Source organism: Oncorhynchus mykiss, chromosome 16, assembly GCF_057628025.1.
Source record: "Oncorhynchus mykiss isolate SJ-2025 chromosome 16, ASM5762802v1, whole genome shotgun sequence".
In the NCBI taxonomy this organism is placed as follows: domain Eukaryota; kingdom Metazoa; phylum Chordata; class Actinopteri; order Salmoniformes; family Salmonidae; genus Oncorhynchus; species Oncorhynchus mykiss.
In genome coordinates this window covers 60,380,604-60,401,480 of record NC_143037.1, presented here as the reverse complement: position 1 = coordinate 60,401,480, position 20,877 = coordinate 60,380,604, and the positions used below count along the sequence as shown (strand labels likewise).

General features: G+C 43.5%; 1 protein-coding gene across 3 annotated transcripts in view; it reads right to left on the bottom strand.

The window, feature by feature from the left end:
- Window positions 1-20,877, bottom strand: part of LOC110492389 (cadherin-4) — a 571,662-nt gene that overhangs the window by 156,322 nt on the left and 394,463 nt on the right. For all 3 annotated transcript variants that reach the window (XM_021566660.3, XM_090203554.1, XM_090203553.1), the window contains one exon: window positions 17,649-17,869. In XM_021566660.3, coding sequence (XP_021422335.3) covers window positions 17,649-17,869 — 221 coding nt within the window. The remainder of the gene's footprint in view (window positions 1-17,648; window positions 17,870-20,877) is intronic.

Here is a 20,877-nt window from a genome sequence, read left to right as displayed (position 1 = left end):
TTGCAACATGTTCTTCCCTTCTCTAGCTCACACTCACACAGGCACATAAAGAACACACACACAGACACACACAGAACACACACAGACACACACACAGACTCATAGAGAACACACACACACAGAACACACACGCAGACACATAGACACTCACAGAGACACATAAAGAATACAGACACACACATAACACCCACAGAGACACATAAAGAATACACACACACACAGACACAAACAGAACACACACAGAGACACATAAAGAACACACACACAGACACATAAAGAACACACACACAGACACATAAAGAACACACACACAGACACATAAAGAACACACACACAGACACATAAAGAACACACACACAGACACATAAAGAACACACACAGAGACACCCACAGAACACACACAGAACACACACACAGACACAAAGATCACGCACAGAGACACATAAAAGACACACACAGAACACACAGACACATAAAGAACACACACACAGACACATAAAGAACACACACAGAGACACCCACAGAACACAAACACACAGAAAACAGACAGAGACACAAAGAACACACACAGAGACGCATAAAGAACACACACACAGACACACACAGAGACACCCAGAGAGCACACACACACAGAACACACACACAGACACATAAAAGACACATACAGAAAACACAGACACATAAAGAACCAGTGTTGGAAAAAGTACCCAATTGTCATACTTGAGTAAAAGTAAAGATACCTTAATAGAAAATGAATCAAAAGTGAAAGTCACCAAGTAAAATACTACTTCAGTAAAAGTCTAAAATTATTTGGTTTAAAATATACTTAAGAGTATCAAAAGTAAAATGATAATATTTTCACATTCCATATATTAAGCATAAATCCGTATTTCTGGGCACCAATCTTTTTATTTTTTAAATGTTTTTCATACCTTTATTTAATCTTTATTTAACTAGGCAAGTCAGTTAAGAACACATTCTTATTTTCAATGGCGGCCTAGGAACGGTGGGTTAACCGCCTCGTTCAGGGGCAGAGCGACAGATTTTCACCTTGTCAGCTCGGGGGAACCAATCTTGCAACCTTACAGTTAACTAGTCCAACGCAATAACGACCTGCCTCTCTCTTGTTACACTCCACAAGGAGACTGTTGCGCGAATGCAGTAAACCAAGGTAAGTTGCTAGCTAGCATTAAACTTATCTTATAAAAACAATCAATCATTATCACTAGTTAACTACACATGGTTGATGATATTATCTGTCCTGCGTTGCATATAATCTGATTGAGCATAGAAGCATACAAGTATCTAAGTATCTGACTGAGCGGTGGTAGGCAGCAGGTGCGTAAACATTCATTCAAACAGCACTTTCGTGCCTTTTGCCAGCAGCTCTTCGTTGTGCGTCAAGCATTGCGCTGTTTATGACTTCAAGCCTATCAACTCCTGAGATGAGGCTGGTGTAACCGAAGAGAAATGGCTAGCTAGTTAGCGCGCGCTAATAGCATTTCAAACGTCACTCACTCTGAGCCTTCTAGTAGTTGTTCCCCTTGCTCTGCATGGGTAACGCTGCTTCGATGGTGACTGTTGTCATTGTGTTGCTGGTTCGAGCCCAGGGAGGAGCGAGGAGAGGGACGGAAGCTATACTGTTACACTGGCAATACTAAAGTGCCTATAAGAACATCCAATAGTCAAAGGTTAATGAAATACAAATGTTGTAGAGGGAAATAGTACTATAATTCCTATAATAACTACAACCTAAAACTTCTTACCTGGGAATAATGAAGACTCATGTTAAAAGGAACCACCAGCTTTCATATGTTCTCCTGTTCTGAGCAAGGAACTGAAACGTTAGCTTTCTTACATAGCACATATTGCACTTACTTTCTTTTCCAACACTTTGTTTTTGCATTATTTAAACAAAATTGAACATGTTTCATTATTTACTTGAGGCTAAATTGATTTTATTGATGTATTATATTAAGTAAAAATAAGTGTTCATTCAGTATTGTTGTAATTGTCATTATTAAAAGAAATAATTAAAAAAAATCGGTTGATTAATCGGTATCGGGCTTTTTGGTCCTCCAATAATCGGTATCGGCATTGAAAAATCATAATCGGTCGACCTCTAGTAGAGATACCCCAAAAAAACGACTTAAGTAGTACTTTAAAGTATTATTACTTAAGTACTTCACACCACCGCACAGAACACACACAGAGACACACAAAGACATACAGAGACACAGACATACACATGCACGTGCAAACACAAGTTCAGACACACACATACTTGCATGCATACACACATACAGTGCATAGGAAAAGTATTCTGACCACTTCCCTTTTTCCACATTTTGTTACCTTACAGCCTTATTCTAAAATTGAAAAAAAATCTGTCCCTCGTCAATCTACAGTACACACAATACCTCATAATGACAAAGCGAAAATAGGTCTTTACATTTTTTTGCTAATTTATTACAAATAAAAAACAGAAATGTTGCATTTACATAAGTATTCAGACCCTTAATTCAGTACTTTGTTGAAGCACATTTGGCAGTGATTACAGCCTCGAGTCTTCTTGGGTATGATGCTACAAGCTTGACACACCTGTCTTTGGGGAGTTTCTCCCATTATTCTCTGCAGATCCTCTCAAGTTTGGTCAGGTTGGATGGGGAGCGTCGCTGCACAGCTATTTTCAGGTCTCTCCAGAGATCGGGTTTAAGTCCGGCCCCAGTCTGAGGTCCTAAGCGCCCTGGAGCATGTTTTCATCAAGGATCTCTCTGCACTTTGCTCCGTTCATCTTTCCCTCGATCCTGACGAGTCTCCCAGTCCCTGCCACTGAAAAACATCCCCACAGAATGATGCTGCCACCACCAAGCTTCACCATAGGGGTGGTGCCAGGTTTCATCCAGATGTGATGCTTGGCATTCAGGCCAAAGTGTTCAATCTTGGTTTCCGTCTGGCCACTCTACCACAAAGGCCTGATTAGTGGAGTGCTCCAGAGATGGTTGTCATTCTGGAAGGTTCTCCTCTCTCCACAGAGGAACTCTGGAGCACTGTCAGAGTGACCATCGGGTTCTTGGTCACCTCCCTGACAAAGGCCCTTCTCCCCTGATTTCTCAGTTTGGTCGGGCAGCCAGCTCTAAGAAGAGTCTTGGTGGTTCCAAACTTCTTCCATTTAAGAATGAATGAGGCCACTGTGTTCTTGGGGACCTTCAATGCTGCAGACATTTTTTGGTACCCTTCCACGACACAATCCTGTCTCGGAGCTCTACGGACAATTTCTTCGACCTCATAGCTTGCTTTTTGCTCTGACATGCACTGTCAACAGTGGGACATTATATAGACATCATGTCCAATCAATTGAATTTACCACAGATGGACTCCAAGTTGTAGAAACATCTCAAGGATGATCAATGGAAACAGGATGCACCTAAACTCAATTTCGAGTCTCATAGCAAAGGATCTGAAAATATATGTAAATAAGATATTTCAGTTTTTTTTTTATACATTTGCAAAAATTTCTAAAACTTGTTATTGCTTTATGTGTAGATTGATGGGGGAAAAAAATATTTAATACATTTTAGAGTAAGGCTGTAACATAACAAAATGTGGAAAAAGTGAAGGGGTCTGAATACTTTCAGAATGCACTGTACACACACACGCATACACGTGCGCACACACACACACACACACACACACACACACACACACACACACACACACACACACACACACACTATATCCACAAACAGAAATGTACACTAAAACACACACACTTAACATATTCACACATGATCATACATTACCCCTCTCTCAGACACTCACACAGAAACAAACACCCATTCTTTCACACACACCCGCTGTGTGAACAGAAGTCAGTGAGTGTGAAATGGAAGCGGCCCCCAGCTCCGGTACCACCAGTACCCAGCCAGCTGGCACCTATCCCGGCCTTCCCCTCTTCTCCCAGCCTCCCATTGCCCCGGCCCGCACACTTCGATATGAGTCAGCCCCTGGTGACACACACATCTGGAAGTTATTAATTCACAAGCAGAGTGCCACAAAGTGCTATGTCTATAATGAAACATCACATTGTTCTCAGTGTCCTCGTTGTCTCCTGTCTATATAACAGTTTGCATTGGGGCGGCAGGTAGCCTAGTGAACTAGTAACCGAAAGGTTGCAAGATCGAATCCCCGAGCTGACAAGGTAAAAATATGTCGTTCTGCCCCTGAACAAGGCAGTTACAGTGGGGCACCTGTTTGAACTTGTTATCAGTATGAAATACACCTGTCCACAACCTCAAACAGTCACACTCCAAACTCCACTATGGCCAAGACCAAAGAGCTGTCAAAGGACACCAGAAACAAAATTGTAGACCTGCACCAGGCTGTGAAGACTGAATCTGCAATAGGTAAGCAGCTTGGTTTGAAGCAATCAACTGTAGGAGCAAATATTAGGAAATGGAAGACATACAAGACCACTGATAATCTCCCTTGATCTGGGGCTCCGCGCAAAATCTCACCCCGTGGGGTCAAAATGATCACAAGAACGGTGAGCAAAAATCGCAGAACCACACGGGGTGACCTAGTGAATGACCTGCAGAGAGCTGGGACCAAAGTAACAAAGCCTACCATCAGTAACACACTACGCCGCCAGGGAATCAAATCCTGCAGTGCCAGACGTGTCCCCCTGCTTAAGCCAGTACATGTCCAGGCCCGTCTGAAGTTTGCTAGAGAGCATTTGGATGATCCAGAAGAAGATTGGGAGAATGTCATATGCTCAGATGAAAATAAAATATAACTTTTTGGTAAAAACTCAACTCGTCGTGTTTGAAGGACAAAGAATGATGAGTTGCATCCAAAGAGAAGCATGGGGGTGGAAACATCATGCTTTGGGGCTGTTTTTCTGCAAAGGGACCAGGACGACTGATCCGTGTAAAGGAAAGAACAAATGGGGCCATGTATCGTGAGATTTTGAGTGAAAACCTCCTTCCATCAGCAAGGGCATTGAAGATGAAACGTCGCTGGGTCTTTCAGCATGACAATGATCCCAAACACACCGCCCGGGCAACTAAGGAGTGGCTTCGTAAGAAGCATTTCAAGGTCCTGGAGTGGCCTAGCCAGTCTCCAGATCTCAACCCCATAGAACATCTTTGGAGGGAGTTGAAAGTCCGTGTTGCCCAGCAACAGCCCCAAAACATCACTGCTCTAGAGGAGATCTGTATGGAGGAATGGGCCAAAATACCAGCAACAGTGTGTGAAAACCTTGTGAAGACTTACAGAAAACATTTGACCTCTGTCATTGCCAACAAAGGGTATATAACAAAGTATTGAGATAAACTTTTGTTATTGACCAAATACTTATTTTCCACCATAATTTGCAAATAAATTCATAAAAAATCTTACAATGTGATTTTTCTCATTTTGTCTGTCGTAGTTGAAGTGTACCTATGAGGAAAATTACAGGCCTCTCTCATCTTTTTAAGTGGGAGAACTTGCACAATTGGTGGCTGACTAAATACTTTTTTGCCCCACTGTAACTCACCTTCATTGAAAATAAGAATTTGTTCTTAACTGACTTGCCTAGCTAAATAAAGGTGAAATAAAATAAAAACTACAGCTGTAGTAGAATTATTCTCCTTCTTCAGTATCTAAGTTAAATAGTATGAATGTGTAATGGTCACAGTTAGGGTCTAAGACCTGCTCTTTAGTTCGACTGGCTATCTATGCCTCTTACTATGGTGTGGGATTTGGGTGTAAATTCCCCGTGGAGCTCCCAGGGGTCATGAGCACTCGCACACATACGCCCTTGGACACAACACACTCTGGTCAAGGTACGGCAGCCATGGTGTGACCCCATCTTGGCTGCCCATAGTAAGAGGTCCTCTTGGTGAATCAGTGTCATGGCAGAGAATTGAATGACACATGGGCTCTTCTGGACATGGATAATTCTGGATGATCCTGTGATTCAGAGTGCCCAGGCTGCCTCTACCCCTCTCTGTTCCAGTGGGAAATGTGTTACCAGGTGGCAGGGAGACATGGGAATCACTGCACTGATTAGATTCTGGATAAACCAATGGGGTTCAGGGGAAGAGACAAGTCTAGGATCTCATGATATAGCCAGAGCTCAAAACCCACATTCACTCTAACTCTGTTAATATATGCTGTTTCCTACCCTCCTAATCCTAAGAATACATTCCACTCCTTAGAATAGCCTTCACTTCTACTCTAAAGGGTTTAGATAAAGGCCATGCCTAGCCCTGATGAACTGAGTATCAGGGCTATAGTCAAGGCTGACTAGCTATGTTTGACAGTCTCTGTGTATGTCACACCCTGATCTGTTTCATCTGTCTTTGTGCTGGTCTCCACCTCCCTCCAGGTGTCACCCATCTTCCCCATTATCCCCAGTGTACTTATACCTGTGATCTCTGTTTGTCTGTTACCAGTTTGTGTTGTTCGTCAAGCCTACCAGTGTTTTTCCCCTTGCTCATGTCTGTTTCTAGTTCCTGTTTTCTAGTTTTCCCAGTTTTGAACATTCTGCCTGCCCTGATCCTGAGCCTGCCTGCCGTTTCTGTACCTTGATTATTGACCTCAGCTTGCTCTTACCCCGAGACTGTCTGCCATTCTGTACCTTTTGGATTCTGATCTGGATTACTGACCTCTGCCTGTCCTTGAACTGTCGTTTTACCTGCCCCCTGTTCCAGTAATAAACTTTTGTTACTTTGACCTTGTCGGCATCTGCGTCTTCCCTAAAACGTGATAGTACGAACTGGCCATGACTGACCCAGCAGACTCGGACCAGCTCCGCAACGTCATCTCCTCCCAAGGAGCCACCATTGGAAGGCACAAGGAGTTGCTTCGTGGCCTCATGGACGGGGTCCAGACCTTGGCCGAATGCCATGACCGAGAATTGAACACATTTCTGGAGCAATTCTGCGGATTGTTTGTTAAGCAGCCTACCACAACGGTAATGTCCCAGGCCCTCAGTAACCCGGCTGTTAGCAGCGTCGCCTCCCAAGACACACTGATTTCCCGGGAACCCCGCTTACCTCCCCTGGAATGCTTCGATGGAGAGTCGGGCACCTGTCGGGCATTTCTCACTCAGTGTTCCCTCATCCTTAAGCTGCAGCCCTCCTCCTTCCCCTTAGACCGCTCTAAGATAGCGTACCTCAGGACGCTGATGTCTGCGAGGGCTCTCGCCTGGGTTACGGCAGTATGGGAACAACAGTTGGCAGTATGCTTCAATCTGGAGGAGTTTGTGGCGGAGGTGAAGAAAGTTTTCGATACTCCATTGCCCTGGAGAGAGGCTGCCCGGAAGTTGCTCCAGCTTCGGCAAGACTCCTGCAGTGTGGTAAACTATCCGATGGATTTCCGCACGTTGGCAGCTGAGAGTGCCTGGAACCCGGAAGCAATGTTCGACATGTTCCTGCACGGAGTATCAGAGGACGTAAAGGACGAGCTTGCAGCCCGGGAACTACCGACGGATCTCGACTCGCTCATCGCCTTGACCATTCGGGCGACTACAGAAAGGATGGAAGGAGAGGAGGTTCTATTTCTCTCGCCCGTCCAAGGCTTCCACATTGCCTCCGAGACATCCCGGAAATCCCCGATGGCCCTGTTGCTGAGAGAACCTGAGGCTAACCAAGTTCCCCTGAGAGTCTCCGAAGTCTTCCAATTCACCTCTTCCCGAGCCAATGCAACTAGGCAGAGCTATGCTGTCCCCAGCCGCACGGCTATACAGGCTTCACATGAAGAGTGTCCTGTATTGCGGGACTAATGGTCATTTCGTGGCCACCTGTCCACTAAAAGACCAGGCTGACCGGTAGGAGTGAGTACTCTGATGGGCCAAATGGATAACATTTCCTCTCCCCTTACTCGCACCCCTTTTCATGCCATCTTGCTGTGGGGGAACCAGTCAAAATTCTCTGGGTACTGATCGACTCTGGGGCCGATGAGAGCTTTAAAGACGCTACCCTGGGGTCCGAGCTTGGCATCCACATGGACGTTAGAGCGCTGGACAGGCGCTATATGGGCCGGGTCACACACAACACCACCCCCATCAACCTACGTGTGTCAGGGAACCCCAGCGAGACAATCCTATTTCTGCTAATTAATTCTCCTCAAGTTCCTGTGGTATTGGGATTCTCTTGGCTCCAGCGACACAATCCCATTATTGACTGGGCTGGAGCCCGTTCTGCCACGCTCATTTCCTGAAGTCAGCGCAGCCTACCCCGGGACGTCTTCCTGGAGGCTGGGAAGTTGCCCCGGACCTCTACACCATTCCAGCGGAGTACCAGGACCTTCAGGAGGTGTTCAGTAAAGCCCAGGCCACTTCGCTTCCGTTGCACCAACCATATGACTGCGGGATCGACCTTCTCCCAGGCACCACTCTGCCCCGGGGAAGACTGTACTCTCTGTTGGGTCTGGAGACCAAGATAATGGAGACGTACATTAACGACTCCCTAGATGTAGGGTTCATCCGTCCTTCTGCCTCCCCCAACACCAGCTTTTTGCGATAGCAAAGAAGGGCGAGTTCCATCGCTCCACCATCCCCTTCCTGGATTACATCATTGCGGCAGGGAGTATACAGATGGATCCCGGGAAGGTGAGAGCGGTGGAGGATTGGTCCCAGCCTATGTCCAGAGAGCAACTGCAATGTTTCCTGGGATTCGCTAACTTCTATTGCCGCTTTATCCTGGGTTACAGCCCCCTGTCTGCACTCACCTCTCCCATGGATCCGCTCACATGGTCCCCAGCTGCAGACTGGGCGTTCCGGGATCTCTAACACCGTTCACCACAGATCCCATCTTGGTTCATCCTGACCCGTCCCACCAGTTCATGGTGGAGGCCAATGCTTCGGATGTCGGAGTGGAGGCTGTCCTGTCCCAGCATTATGCCCTGGACCTCAAGTTACATCACTGTGCCTTCTTCTCCCATCACCTCAACACCACAGAGAGGAACTACGATGAGGGGAATCGTGAGCTTCTCGCGGTGAAGATGGTGTTGGAGGAGTGGAGGCACTGGCTGGATGGGGCAGAACATCTGTTCATTGTGTGGACAGACCACAAGAACCTGGAATATCTCTGCACTGCCAAGCGTCTCAACTTCAGGCAAGCTAGGTGGGCCTTGCTTTTCACCCGGTTCAACTTCTCCCTCTCATACCGACCGGGATCCAAGAATGTCAAGCTGGATGCATTATCATGCTGCTATAGCCCCAAGGATACACCTCCGGAACCCGAGACCATCCTCGTTCTGCACACTCATTGGGTTATCGGCCAGCCTGTTCTCCGGGTTCCACCCCCAGTCCAATGGCCAGTCAGAGCGAGCCAACCAAGACCTGGAGATGACTCTTCAATGCCTGGTCTCTGCCAACCCCACCACCTGGAGCCAGCAACTTGTGTGAGTCAAATATGCCCGCAACACCCTTCCTTGCTCTGCCAAGGTTCTCTCGCCTTTTGAGTGTTCCCTGGGCTATCAGCCCCCGCTCTTCCCGGAGCAAGAGGAAGAGGTCGGCATACCCTCGGCCCAGATTTTTGTCCACCGCTGTCGTCTAACCTGGAAGAGAGCCCGGTCGGTTCTTCTCAAGACCACCTCCAGGTATTGACGACAAGCGGACTGATCTAATAGATCTGAAGGAAAATAACTTTAAGTCCTTCCTGCAACTCTTTAAGAATTCTACCAACAAAAGGGTTCATCATCTGTTTAAGGATGTAATGTAATTTAAACACCGTTTGGAATTTACGCAGTCGGAGGTGAAGGAGCTAAAGGGCACGAATGTCTCCAGCCAGAATACATTCAGAACCATGTCTGAGGATTTCGCAATTCTCCAAACAACACTTGACAAGCACTCTTCCAAAGGAGCCCACTTCGAAAACCAATTGAGGCTCAATAACATTTAATCAATTGAATGGAGGACAGAAAGACTGAAACTTGGCATGACACAGAAGTCAATGCCAAGAAAATCCTGGCAGATCAACTCAAACTGGATCCTAAACTCATCAAGATGGAGATGGCGCACAGGAATGGCACTTTGTTCCCCTCTGGATGGCCCAGATCTATAGTGGTGAAACTGCTCAGGTTCAAAGACAAGGGGGAAATTCTCAGGAGAGCCAAGTGCCTGAAGGGAACCAAAATCTTCATCAATGCAGACTTCTCTGAAAAGGTACGAGTCAAAAGAAAGGAACTGCTGCCATGACTAATTGAAGAACGAAAAAAAGGCAACATCACATACCTGAGGTATGATCAGCTGATTGACCCCCCTCCCCGTAGGCCTTTGGCAAGTGATTCCACTATAATCAACTGATTTGACACACACAAACCCACACATATTTACTACACTTTTTTCATGTGTTTCACCTAACCTCATGACCAAAAACATACATTGATCTATATGTCATAACCCTCTGAAGTCTTCAGCGGTGTTATGTGGACTGTGTCAATGCGCATTCCATAGGAAGTGCACCCCTATTGATAAAACTAACACAAATGTGTGGTTGTATTGGACATGTGAGACATGCACTTCTATATTTCCGTTCCACTGTCTGGATGATTCTGACTGTGTATCTCTCTTAGTTGGGCAGGATATCGACCCTGATAACATGCTCTTCAACCCATTAGATATTAATGAAGCAAATTATAAATATAATGATTGTGTTGATCCAGATTTACATTTCCTGAGATTTACCAGAGATGAGTCTTCCTAAAAATCATGACCATCTTGTTCATTATCTGTCTTCTCGCAATCATGGATTTTCCATTGTTGCCCTTTCAGAAACAAGGTTGACTCAAGAGACAAGCATGCTTTATGAAATGTCACCTTACAATAATGTTCACCACTGTTGAACCTCAAGAGTGGGAGGAGTGTCCATTTTTGTTTATAAACATTTTCAATTATTTGTAAGAGAGGACCTCAAACTCACATCTGATAACATTGATGTTGCATCTCTTTTCATAGATGTTCCCTCCTGTTCATATTTTGGTGATGAAAAAGTGGTAATTGCATGCATCTATCAGCCACCCGATTCTGATATCCTTGCATCAACCTTGAATATGATTAATAATAATGGTAAAATTGGGTGATTACAACATAAACCTATTTAAATCTGACTTTTTGAATACTTTATCCCCCAGCTATCTGTATCCCCTCACCTATAAGACCACAAGAGTGACCAGTACATCTGTATCCCCTCACCTATAAGACCACAGAGTGACCAGTTCATCTGACACCCTTATTGACAATATTTTTACTAATTATTTGAATAATATGGCTAATGTTATAATGACATTTCTGACCACTTTCCAATTTTCCACTTCTCTTTGGCAGCTAGAAAGGAACAGATGGGAATGATTAGTACTATTAAGGGTAGAATATTTAACAAAAGTAATCGTGAGTGCTTTAAGATGTTGATTGATGATATTTCATGGGAATTTATTTATAATCAAGCCGATGTGGAGTCTGCTTACCAGACTTTTCTCACATCTTTCAATTCTGTATTTCAGCACTGCTTTCCCAAAGTAAGAGAGCAGCAAATGGGTTCTGGAAACCTTGCATTACAACTGGTCTCAAAAAATAACCTTTCTCAAAAAGTATAAGAACAAATTTACTCATCTACTTACGATATCCCCAAAACTATATTTTACTAACAAATTCCAAGAATCCTTAAATAATATAAAGTTAACTTGGAAAATCATTAATCAACTGTTGAATAAGAAAAAGTAATCTACAACTATACCATCTCAATGCATTGTTGGAAATAAGACCTATAGTGATCCTGATGGAATTTCATGTGAATTTAATAACGTTTTTGTGAATGTGGGTTCTTCTCTGTCAAAGAAAATAGAGAAAACTAATGAAATCCCTTGGATTGATCCCTTCCCTTGGAAATCCCTTCCCTTCTCTGCTTCAGTTTGATACTCCTGGTGTAATGGATGTGGTGAAGGTAAATGGTAACTTAAATATATCAGCAGCACGTCACGATGAGATTAGTACTTCTTCGGTAAAATCAGTGTCTTCCTCGATTACTGAGCCTCTAATAAACATATTCACCAAATCAATGCAAACTGGTATTGTTATTGGTATTGGTATTCCTAAAGATTTGAAAATTGCCAAGTTATCCCCTTCTATAAATCTGGGCATCCCAGATCTTTTACAAACTTTCGCCCAATATCTGTACTATCATGTTTTTCTGAAATCCTAGAAAAATTGATATATAAGAGAATGTTGAAACATTTAAATCAACACTGTATTATATATGAGCAACAATATGGTTTTTGTAAAAACTACTCGTAAAAACGGGCTCTTTTGTAACTTGTAAAATCTTTACAGCCCTGAACAACAATGAATATGTTCTTGGCATCATTTTAGATTTATCCAAAGCGTTTGACACGGTTGATCACGAAATATGATACTCTAAATTGCATTATTACAGTTTTCAGGATTATGCTTATAATTGGCTATATTTGTTTATGCAAACGGCTGTGCATCTACCAGGGCCAAGATATCTTGTGGCATCCCACAAGGTTCGATAATTGGATCTTTGTTATTCCTAATCTATATCAATGACCTTGCTCCTGTGTCTTCTACCTTACTTCACATTCTCTTTGCTGATGACACCAATTTTATTTTATCACACAATAATTTTGATTCACTAATTAATGAAGCCAACTCAGGCATGGCAACATTTTCTGAATTGTTCCAGATAAACAAAACATCTTTAAATGTTAAAAATCTAACTTCACTGTATTCACTAGTAAGAATACGAAATATTGTACAATTCCATTTATTCAATTTGTCTGCAGCAAAGTGATGGAATCTATTAGTATCATCAGAAAGATTAGTGGTTTGGTTCATCAGGCTTGCTTCCTAACTCTATACTATAGCTTAATTTACCCATATACCATTTACTGTAATAGTGTCTGGGCCAGTACATATGCCTCCTACCTACACAAATTATTCATCATTCAAAATACATTTGCAAGACTAGCCACCTCCTCTAATTACCTGGCTCCATCTGCACCTTTGTTTAAGAAACTTACTATCAAGACAACAAGGTGACATAGCATATATGAGGTATGAAAAACTGATTGTTCACCCTCCCCCCATGGAGATAGGAGGAGTGACAGACACAAGTAATTCCATCCCACACACACACACACTGACTGAGTATCTCTCTCTCAGATTCCAACTGCTGATTCATGTTTGGACATAAATAAATACTGTAAATCTACCAAAGAAAGGTCTGTTAATTGCTCCCTTAAATATATTCAGTTTAAGGAACAAAATTCCTAAAATATGCTGTCTAGTGCATTCAAAGAATATTCATGTATTGGCAAAATCTCACTTGTACTCTTCTTTTGAGGATGCTGAGATCTCTATACATGGATATAATTTGTTCAGGAGGGACAGAAATAGATATGGTGGTGGAGTTGCAGTTTAAATCCAGAACAATATTCCAGCAATATAACGTAAGGACTTAATGGGGTGGCAGGTAACCTATTGGTTAGAGAGTTGGACGAGTAACCGAAAGGCTACAAGATCAAATCCCTGAGCTGACGAGGTAAAAATCTGTTGTTCTGCCACTGAACAAGGCAGTTAACCAACTGTTCCTAGGCCATCATTGAAAATAAGAATTTGTTCTTAACTGACTTGCCTAGTTAAATAAAGGTAAAAAATAAATGTTGAGCGCTATAGGTGCATTTACACATTTTACACCTATACTAGTTGGTTGCTGCTATAGGCCACTGAGATGATGATGTGAAGTCGGAAGTTTACATACACTTTAGCCAAATACATTCAAACTCAGTTTTTCACAATTCCTGACATTTAATCCAAGTAAAAATTCCATGTCTTAGGTCAGTTAGGATCACCACTTACTTTATTTAAAAAATGTGAAATGTCAGAAAAATAGAAGAGAGAATTACTTATTTTAGCTTTTATTTCTTTCATCACAGTCCCAGTGGGTCAGAATTTTACATACACTCAATTAGTATTTGGTAGCTTTGCCTTTAAATTCTTTACCTTGGGTCAAACATTTCGGGTAACCTTCCACAAGCTTCCCACAATAAGTTGGGTGAATTTTGGCCCATTCCTCCTGACAGAGCTGGTGGAACTGACTCAGGTTTGTAGGCCTCCTTGGTCACTTTTTCAGTTCTGCCCGCACATTTTCTATGGGATTGAGGTCAGGGCTTTGTGATGGCCACTCCAATACCTTGACTTTATTGTCCTTAAGCCATTTCGCCACAACTTTGGAAATATGCTTGGGGTCATTGTCAATTTGGAAGACCCATTTGCGACCAAACTTTAACTTCCTGACTGATGTCTTGAGATGTTGCTTCAATATATCCACATAATTTTCCTGCCTCATGATGCCATCTATTTTGTGAAGTGCACCAGTCCCTCCTGCAGCAAAGCACACCCACAACATGATGCTGCCACCCCCGCGCTTCACAGTTGACATGTTCTTTGGCTTGCAAGCCTCCCCTTTTTTCCTCCAAACATAACGATGGTCATTATGGCCAAACAGTTATATTTTTGTTTCATCAGACCAGAGGGCATTTCTTCAAAAATGACGATCTTTGTCCCCATGTGCAGTTGCAAACCGTAGTCTGGCTTTTTTTATGGCAGTTTTGGAGCAGTGGCTTCTTCCTTTATGAGCGGCCTTTCAGATTATGTCAATATAGGTCTCGTTTTACTGTGAATATAGATACTTTTGTACCTGTTTCCTTCAGCATCTTCACAAGGTCCTTTGCTGTTGTTCTCGGATTGATTTGCACTTTTCGCACCAAAGTGCGTTCATCTCTAGGAGACAGAACGCGTCTCCTTCCTGAGCGGTATGACGGCTGCGTGATCTCATGGTGTTTATACTTGCGTGCTATTGTTTGTACAGATGAACGTGGTACCTTCAGGCGTTTGGAAATTGCTCCCAAGGATTAACCAGATTTTTATTCTGAGGTCTTGGCTGATTTCTTTTGATTTTCCCATAATGTCAAGCAAAGAGGCACTGAGTTTGAAGGTAGGCTTTGAAATACATCCACAGGTACACCTCCAATTGACTCAAATGGTGTCAATTATCTTATCAGAAGCTTCTAAAGCCATGACATCATGTTCTGGAATATTCCAAGCTGTTTAAAGGCACAGTCAACTTAGTGTATGTAAACTTCTGACCCACTGGAATTGTGATACAGTGAATTATAAATGCAATAATCTGTCTTTATACAGTTATTAGAAAAATGACTTGTGTCATGCACAAAGTAGATGTCCTAACTGACTTGCCAAAACTATAGTTTGTCATTAAGGAGACATTTGTGGCGTGGTTGAAAAACAAGTTTTAATGACTCCAACCTGAAGGGAATGTACACTTCCGACTTCAACTGTATGTAAATAAGCTATTTCTGTTTTTATATATACATTTGAACATTTTCTAAAAATCTATTTCCACTTTGTCATCATGGGGTATTGTGTCTAGATTGATGGAGGACAAATGTATTTAATCAATTACAAAAAAAGGCTGTAACATAACAAAATGTGGAAAGAGGGAAGGGGTCTGAATACTTTATGAATTCACTGTATATACTCTTTTAAAAAAAGGGTTCCAAAAGGGTTCTAAAAGGGTTCCTCAGCTGTCCTTATAGGATAAACGTTTTTGGCTCCAGGCAGAACCCCGTTCTAGGTAAAACCCTTTTGGCTTCAATGTAGAACCCTCTGTGGAAACACATTCACACACTGGACAGACAAGCACAAATGCAAACAAAAACACACTATACACAACACCCATTATTTCAGTCTTAACAATGTATCACACATGTCCCTTGACCCAGGAACACACATCCCTGACACCCAACAGATTCTTCCCTGAGGAGACTAAATCCCACAAGTCATTGCACATCTCCTGTCTGTGTTCCCCAGGGTCTATTTTAACAAACCTAACACAATGATCAATCCAAATGCTGGTAGTTGCGCTATAGGTGTCCGGGGTGGGGGGGGGGGGGGGGGGGGGTTCAGAAATATTTTTGCTATTTTTACAACCACAATTATTGGCACCGTTGCTGGAGTTGGCGCGAAAGGGCTGGGTTTTGATACACAAACAACTTGTGGGTGTGTCGAGGATTGGCTGCTTGCTGGCCAACTTGCTCCATGGCTAAATATGTGGTTGCTTCAATTTGTGTACACTACCGGTCAGAAGTTTTACAACACCTACTCATTCAACGTTTTTTCTTTATTTTTACTATTTTCTACATTGTAGAATAATAGTGAAGACATCAAAACTATGAAATAACACACATGGAATCATGTAGTAACCAAAAAAGTGTTAAACAAATCAAAATATATGTTATATTTGAGATTCTTCAAATAGCCACCCTTTGCCTTAATGACAGTTTTGCACACACATGGCATTCTCTCAACCAGCTTCACCTGGAATGCTTTTCCAACAGTCTTGAAGGAGTTCCCACATATACTGAGCACTTGTTGGCTGCTTTTCCTTCAATCTGCGGTCCAGATCATCCCAAACCATCTCAACTGGGTTGAGGTCGGGTGATTGTAGAGGCCAGGTCATCTGATGCAGCACTCCATCACTCTCCTTCTTGGTCAAATAGCCCTTACACAGCCTGGAGGTGTTTTGGGTCATTGTCCTGTTGAAAAACAACTGATAGTCCCACTAAGCGCAAACCAGATGGGATGGCGTATCGCTGCTGAATGCTGTGGTAGCAATGCTGGTTAAGTGTGCCTTGAATTCTAAATAAATCATTGATAGTGTCACCAGTAAAGCACCATCACACCTCCTCCTCCATGCTTCACGGTGGGAACAATAGATGCAGAGATCATCCGTTCACAAAGACACGGCGGTTGGATCAAAAATTGCAAATTTGGACTCCATCGGTCTAATGTCCATTTCTCGTGTTTCTTGGCCCAAGCAAGTCTCTTCTTATTTTTGGTGTCCATTAGTAGTGGTTTCTTTGCAGCAATTCGACCATGAAGGCCTGATTCACACAGTCTCCTCTGAACAGTTGATGTTGAGATGTGTCTGTTACTTGAACTCTGTGAAGCATTTATTTGTGCTGCAATTTCTGAGGCTGGTAACTCTGAGGCTGGTCATTTTTCCTCTGCAGCAGAGGTAACTCCGGGTCTTCCTTTCCTGTGGCGGTCCTCATGAGAGCCAGTTTCATCATAGCGCTTGATGGTTTTTTCTTGTTTTTGATGGACTGTCATTTGTCTTTGCTTATTTGAGCAGTTTTTGCCATAATATAGACTTGTTCTTTTACCAAATGTTCTGTATACTTCCCCTACCTTGTCACAACATAAGAAGCAAATCAATTCCACAAATGAACTTTTAACAAGGCACACCTGTTAATTGAAATGCCTTCAAGGTGACTACCTCATTCCAGGTGACTATGCTGGTTGAGAGAATGCTAGGTGTGCAAAGTTGTCATCAAGGCAAAGGGTGGCTACTTATAAATATATTTTGATTTGATTAACACTTTTTTGGTTACTACAGGATTCCATATGTGTTAGTTCATAGTTTTGAATATAGTATAATATAGAAAATAGTAAAAAATAGTTTAAAAAATAGTAAAAATAAAGAAAAACCTTGGAATGAGTAGGCGTGTCCAAACTTTTGACTGGCACTGTACATCTATGAACAGAGTGATTCTCATACCTGATTGCTTGGTGGTGAGGGAGTGGGTTGCCCCATCAGGGCCAGTTTGACCGTGGTCTCCCACACGTGTGGACCGCTGGCAGTGACCGTGAACTGGACCGGTGCGGTCAGGCTGGTCACCTCTCTCTGGGCGTAGATGGACCCGTCAGCGCCAATGCTGAACCTGGGGTCACTGCTCTGAAAGACCACCCTCTCATTCGCCATACAGTCATCAAAACTCACTGGAGAGAGAGAGAGAGAGAGAGAGAGATAGTCTATATCCAGTTTCACTAATTACACACAATCATTAAAAAGAGGCAGTGGAACAGCTTATTAGACAGAAGCAGAGATTGAATGAAACTCGAAACCCAACTATGTGTCTGAACCTCCCGACTCCACAGCTGACTGAACACACTATTGACTACAACCACAGGCTAATATGCAGCAAATTAGCATGAAATTGAGAAAGTGTCCTTATCCTTCACCTCCCTGAAAAACGAAAGAATTGAGGGAGGAGGGAGGGGACGAGATTCAGTTACTCCACATAACACAATGTAGACATCAAATCAAAGAAGAAGAATGCCTCGTCATAAAGACAACATATTGTCTTGCAAATGAATTTGTTCTTATCTTCATGGGTTCTATTATGGGTTCATTATTCTGTGACCAAACACTTTCCCACCACCAACACTTCCACGCCCATCTCCAAGCCCAGGGACCAGGGCAGTCAACTTACACTGAGTGTACAAACATCAGGAACATCTTCCTAATATTGAGTTGTACCACCTCTCACCTCTCCCTTCCTATTTTGCACTCAGAGCAGCCTCAATTCTTCGGGGCATGGACTCTACAAGGTGTCTAAAGCGTTCCACAGGGATGCTGGCCCATGTTGACTCCAATGCTTCCCACAGTTGTGAAGTTGGCTGGATGTCCTTTGGGTGGTGGACAATTCTTGATACACACAGGAAACTGTTGAGCATTAAAAAAACAGCATCATTGCAGTTCTTGACACAAACCGGTGCGCCTGGCACCAACTACCATACCCTGTTCAAAGGCACCCTCTGAATGCACAATCCATGTCTCAATTGTCTCAAGGTTGAAAAATCCTTCTTTAACCTGTCTCCTCCCGTTCATCTACACTGATTGAAGTGGATTGTGTCATTAATAAGGGATCATAGCTTTCACCTGGATTCATCTGGTCAGTCTATAATGGAAAGAGTAGATTTTCTTAATGTTTTGTACACTCAGAGTATGTCTTGCTCTGTCTCTCTACCTCCCTCTTTTCTCTCTCTCGGTTCTCTCTCGCTCTCCCTCCCTCCTTCCCATGGATTACAGTGTCTAGACAGCATCTTGAGAGAGAAACCTTGGGCTGAAGAATGTAACTCACCAGTCTGTTCACTCACCAGATTTCCATCCCACAGCCACCTCCACCACTACAACAACTGAACCAGGGCTCCATGTGCAGTACAGTATAAACTATCTTTTAGTTCTAATGCTGTTACCTCTCCCTCCTCTGGGCCCAGTGGTGGTGATGTATATGTTATAACATCATTAACCCTCTCTCTGAAATTGAGCCCAGACAAAATATGACTCCGTCTTTGCCAGGCAACAGGTGTTGTCTAAGGACAGGCGCCCCAGTCTAGACTGTGGTGTAGGGGAACTGAAGAGGGTACTGTAAATTACTAAGAGAGACAGGAAAAAACAGCGGTAGCCCTGTGCAGTATCAGTATATCAGGGGCCTCCCGGGTGGCGCAGTGGTCTAGGGCACTGTGCCACCAGAGACTCTGGGTTCGCGCCCAGGCTCTGTTGCAGCCGGCCATGACTGGGAAGTCCGTGGGGCGACGCACAATTGGCCTAGCGTCGTCCAGGTTAGGGAGGGCTTGGCCAGTAGGGATATCATTGTCTCACCTGTGGCGGGCCCGGGCGCAGTGCACGCCAACCAAGGTTGCCAGGTGCACGGTGTTTCCTCCAACACATTGGTGCGGCTGGCTTCTGGGTTGGATGCATGCTGTGTTAAGAAGCAGTGCGGCTTGGTTGAGTTGTGTTTCGGAGGACGCATGACTTTCAACCTTCGTCTCTTCTGAGCCCATACGGAAGTTGTAGCGATGAGACAAGATAGTAATTACTAACAATTGGACACCACACAATTGGGGAGAAAAGGAGGTAAAATATATATTTTTCACACATTCAACACATTCACCTGCCCTCTCCCTCTCTCTTCCCCTTTCTCCCAGTTCTTTATCTCTTTCTACCCTCCCTATCTCTCTTTCTTCTCTGTCTGTTTTCTATTCAGCATCTCCACTCTGGCAGAGAGTAGTTTTTGGACAAACAAACGCTACAGTTGGCAAACAACGCTGATACCGTTTGGAAAGCTGCCCGATTATATTAGTAAAGAGGAAGTTATATTCAAATTCAAAAATGTTTTATTGCAATGACAAGTGCCCATGTATTGATGCAACAGTCAAATATGTGCATATAAAGAGCAGCAGGTGGTCTCGCCCTCTCTCTCTTTTTTTCTCTCTCTCCATCTATCTTCCTCTCTCTCTATCCCCCTTTCTCTCTATCTCTCTCTGGGCACAGAGCCAGTGGTGCAGTAGTATTGCAGTTGTGGTTGGCAGCCTTATACAGAAGAACCACAGAGAAAGGGAGGGAGAGCTTAGCAATCTGATAGACTTGCATCAGGGGCCTGTGTGTTTGAGTGTAGGGGTGGCATTCCAGCCCTTTGGTGGACTGCATGGGGACTTAACTCAGACGTGCTAATAGGTAGGTGTGTATATAGCCTTTACCTGGTATACTAGCTCACCTTCACAGCCCTTATATCCACCCTAATACCTTCCCTGTGTTCCAATGCCAGATGCCTAAAAAACAAAGGAAAGAGGAAACTCTCTTTCCCTTCTTACCTACAATCTCCCTTCCTGCATTCTGGAGAGGCATGTGGAGGACCACCTCTGAACTGGCTGATCACACTTTGGTAGTACCTCTGTCATGAGCTTTGTTCGATTTGAGAGTTGTTTTTGCATTGGGTTTACATAGTGCATCTCTGTGTGTTCATAAGTCACAACATGGCCAAAGGAGAGCTGTATGAGAAGCTGTCTGCTGTCTGTGTCAAAACCAGCTGAACAAGGTGCTGCCTGCCAATATCTCCTTTTTTCTCTGTGTGGAGCCTTTCTCTCTCTCCATCCCCAACTGAGGCAACCTCATTTGTTCCTTTGTCTCTCTCTCTTCAGTTGTATCTCTATGTGTGACAGAG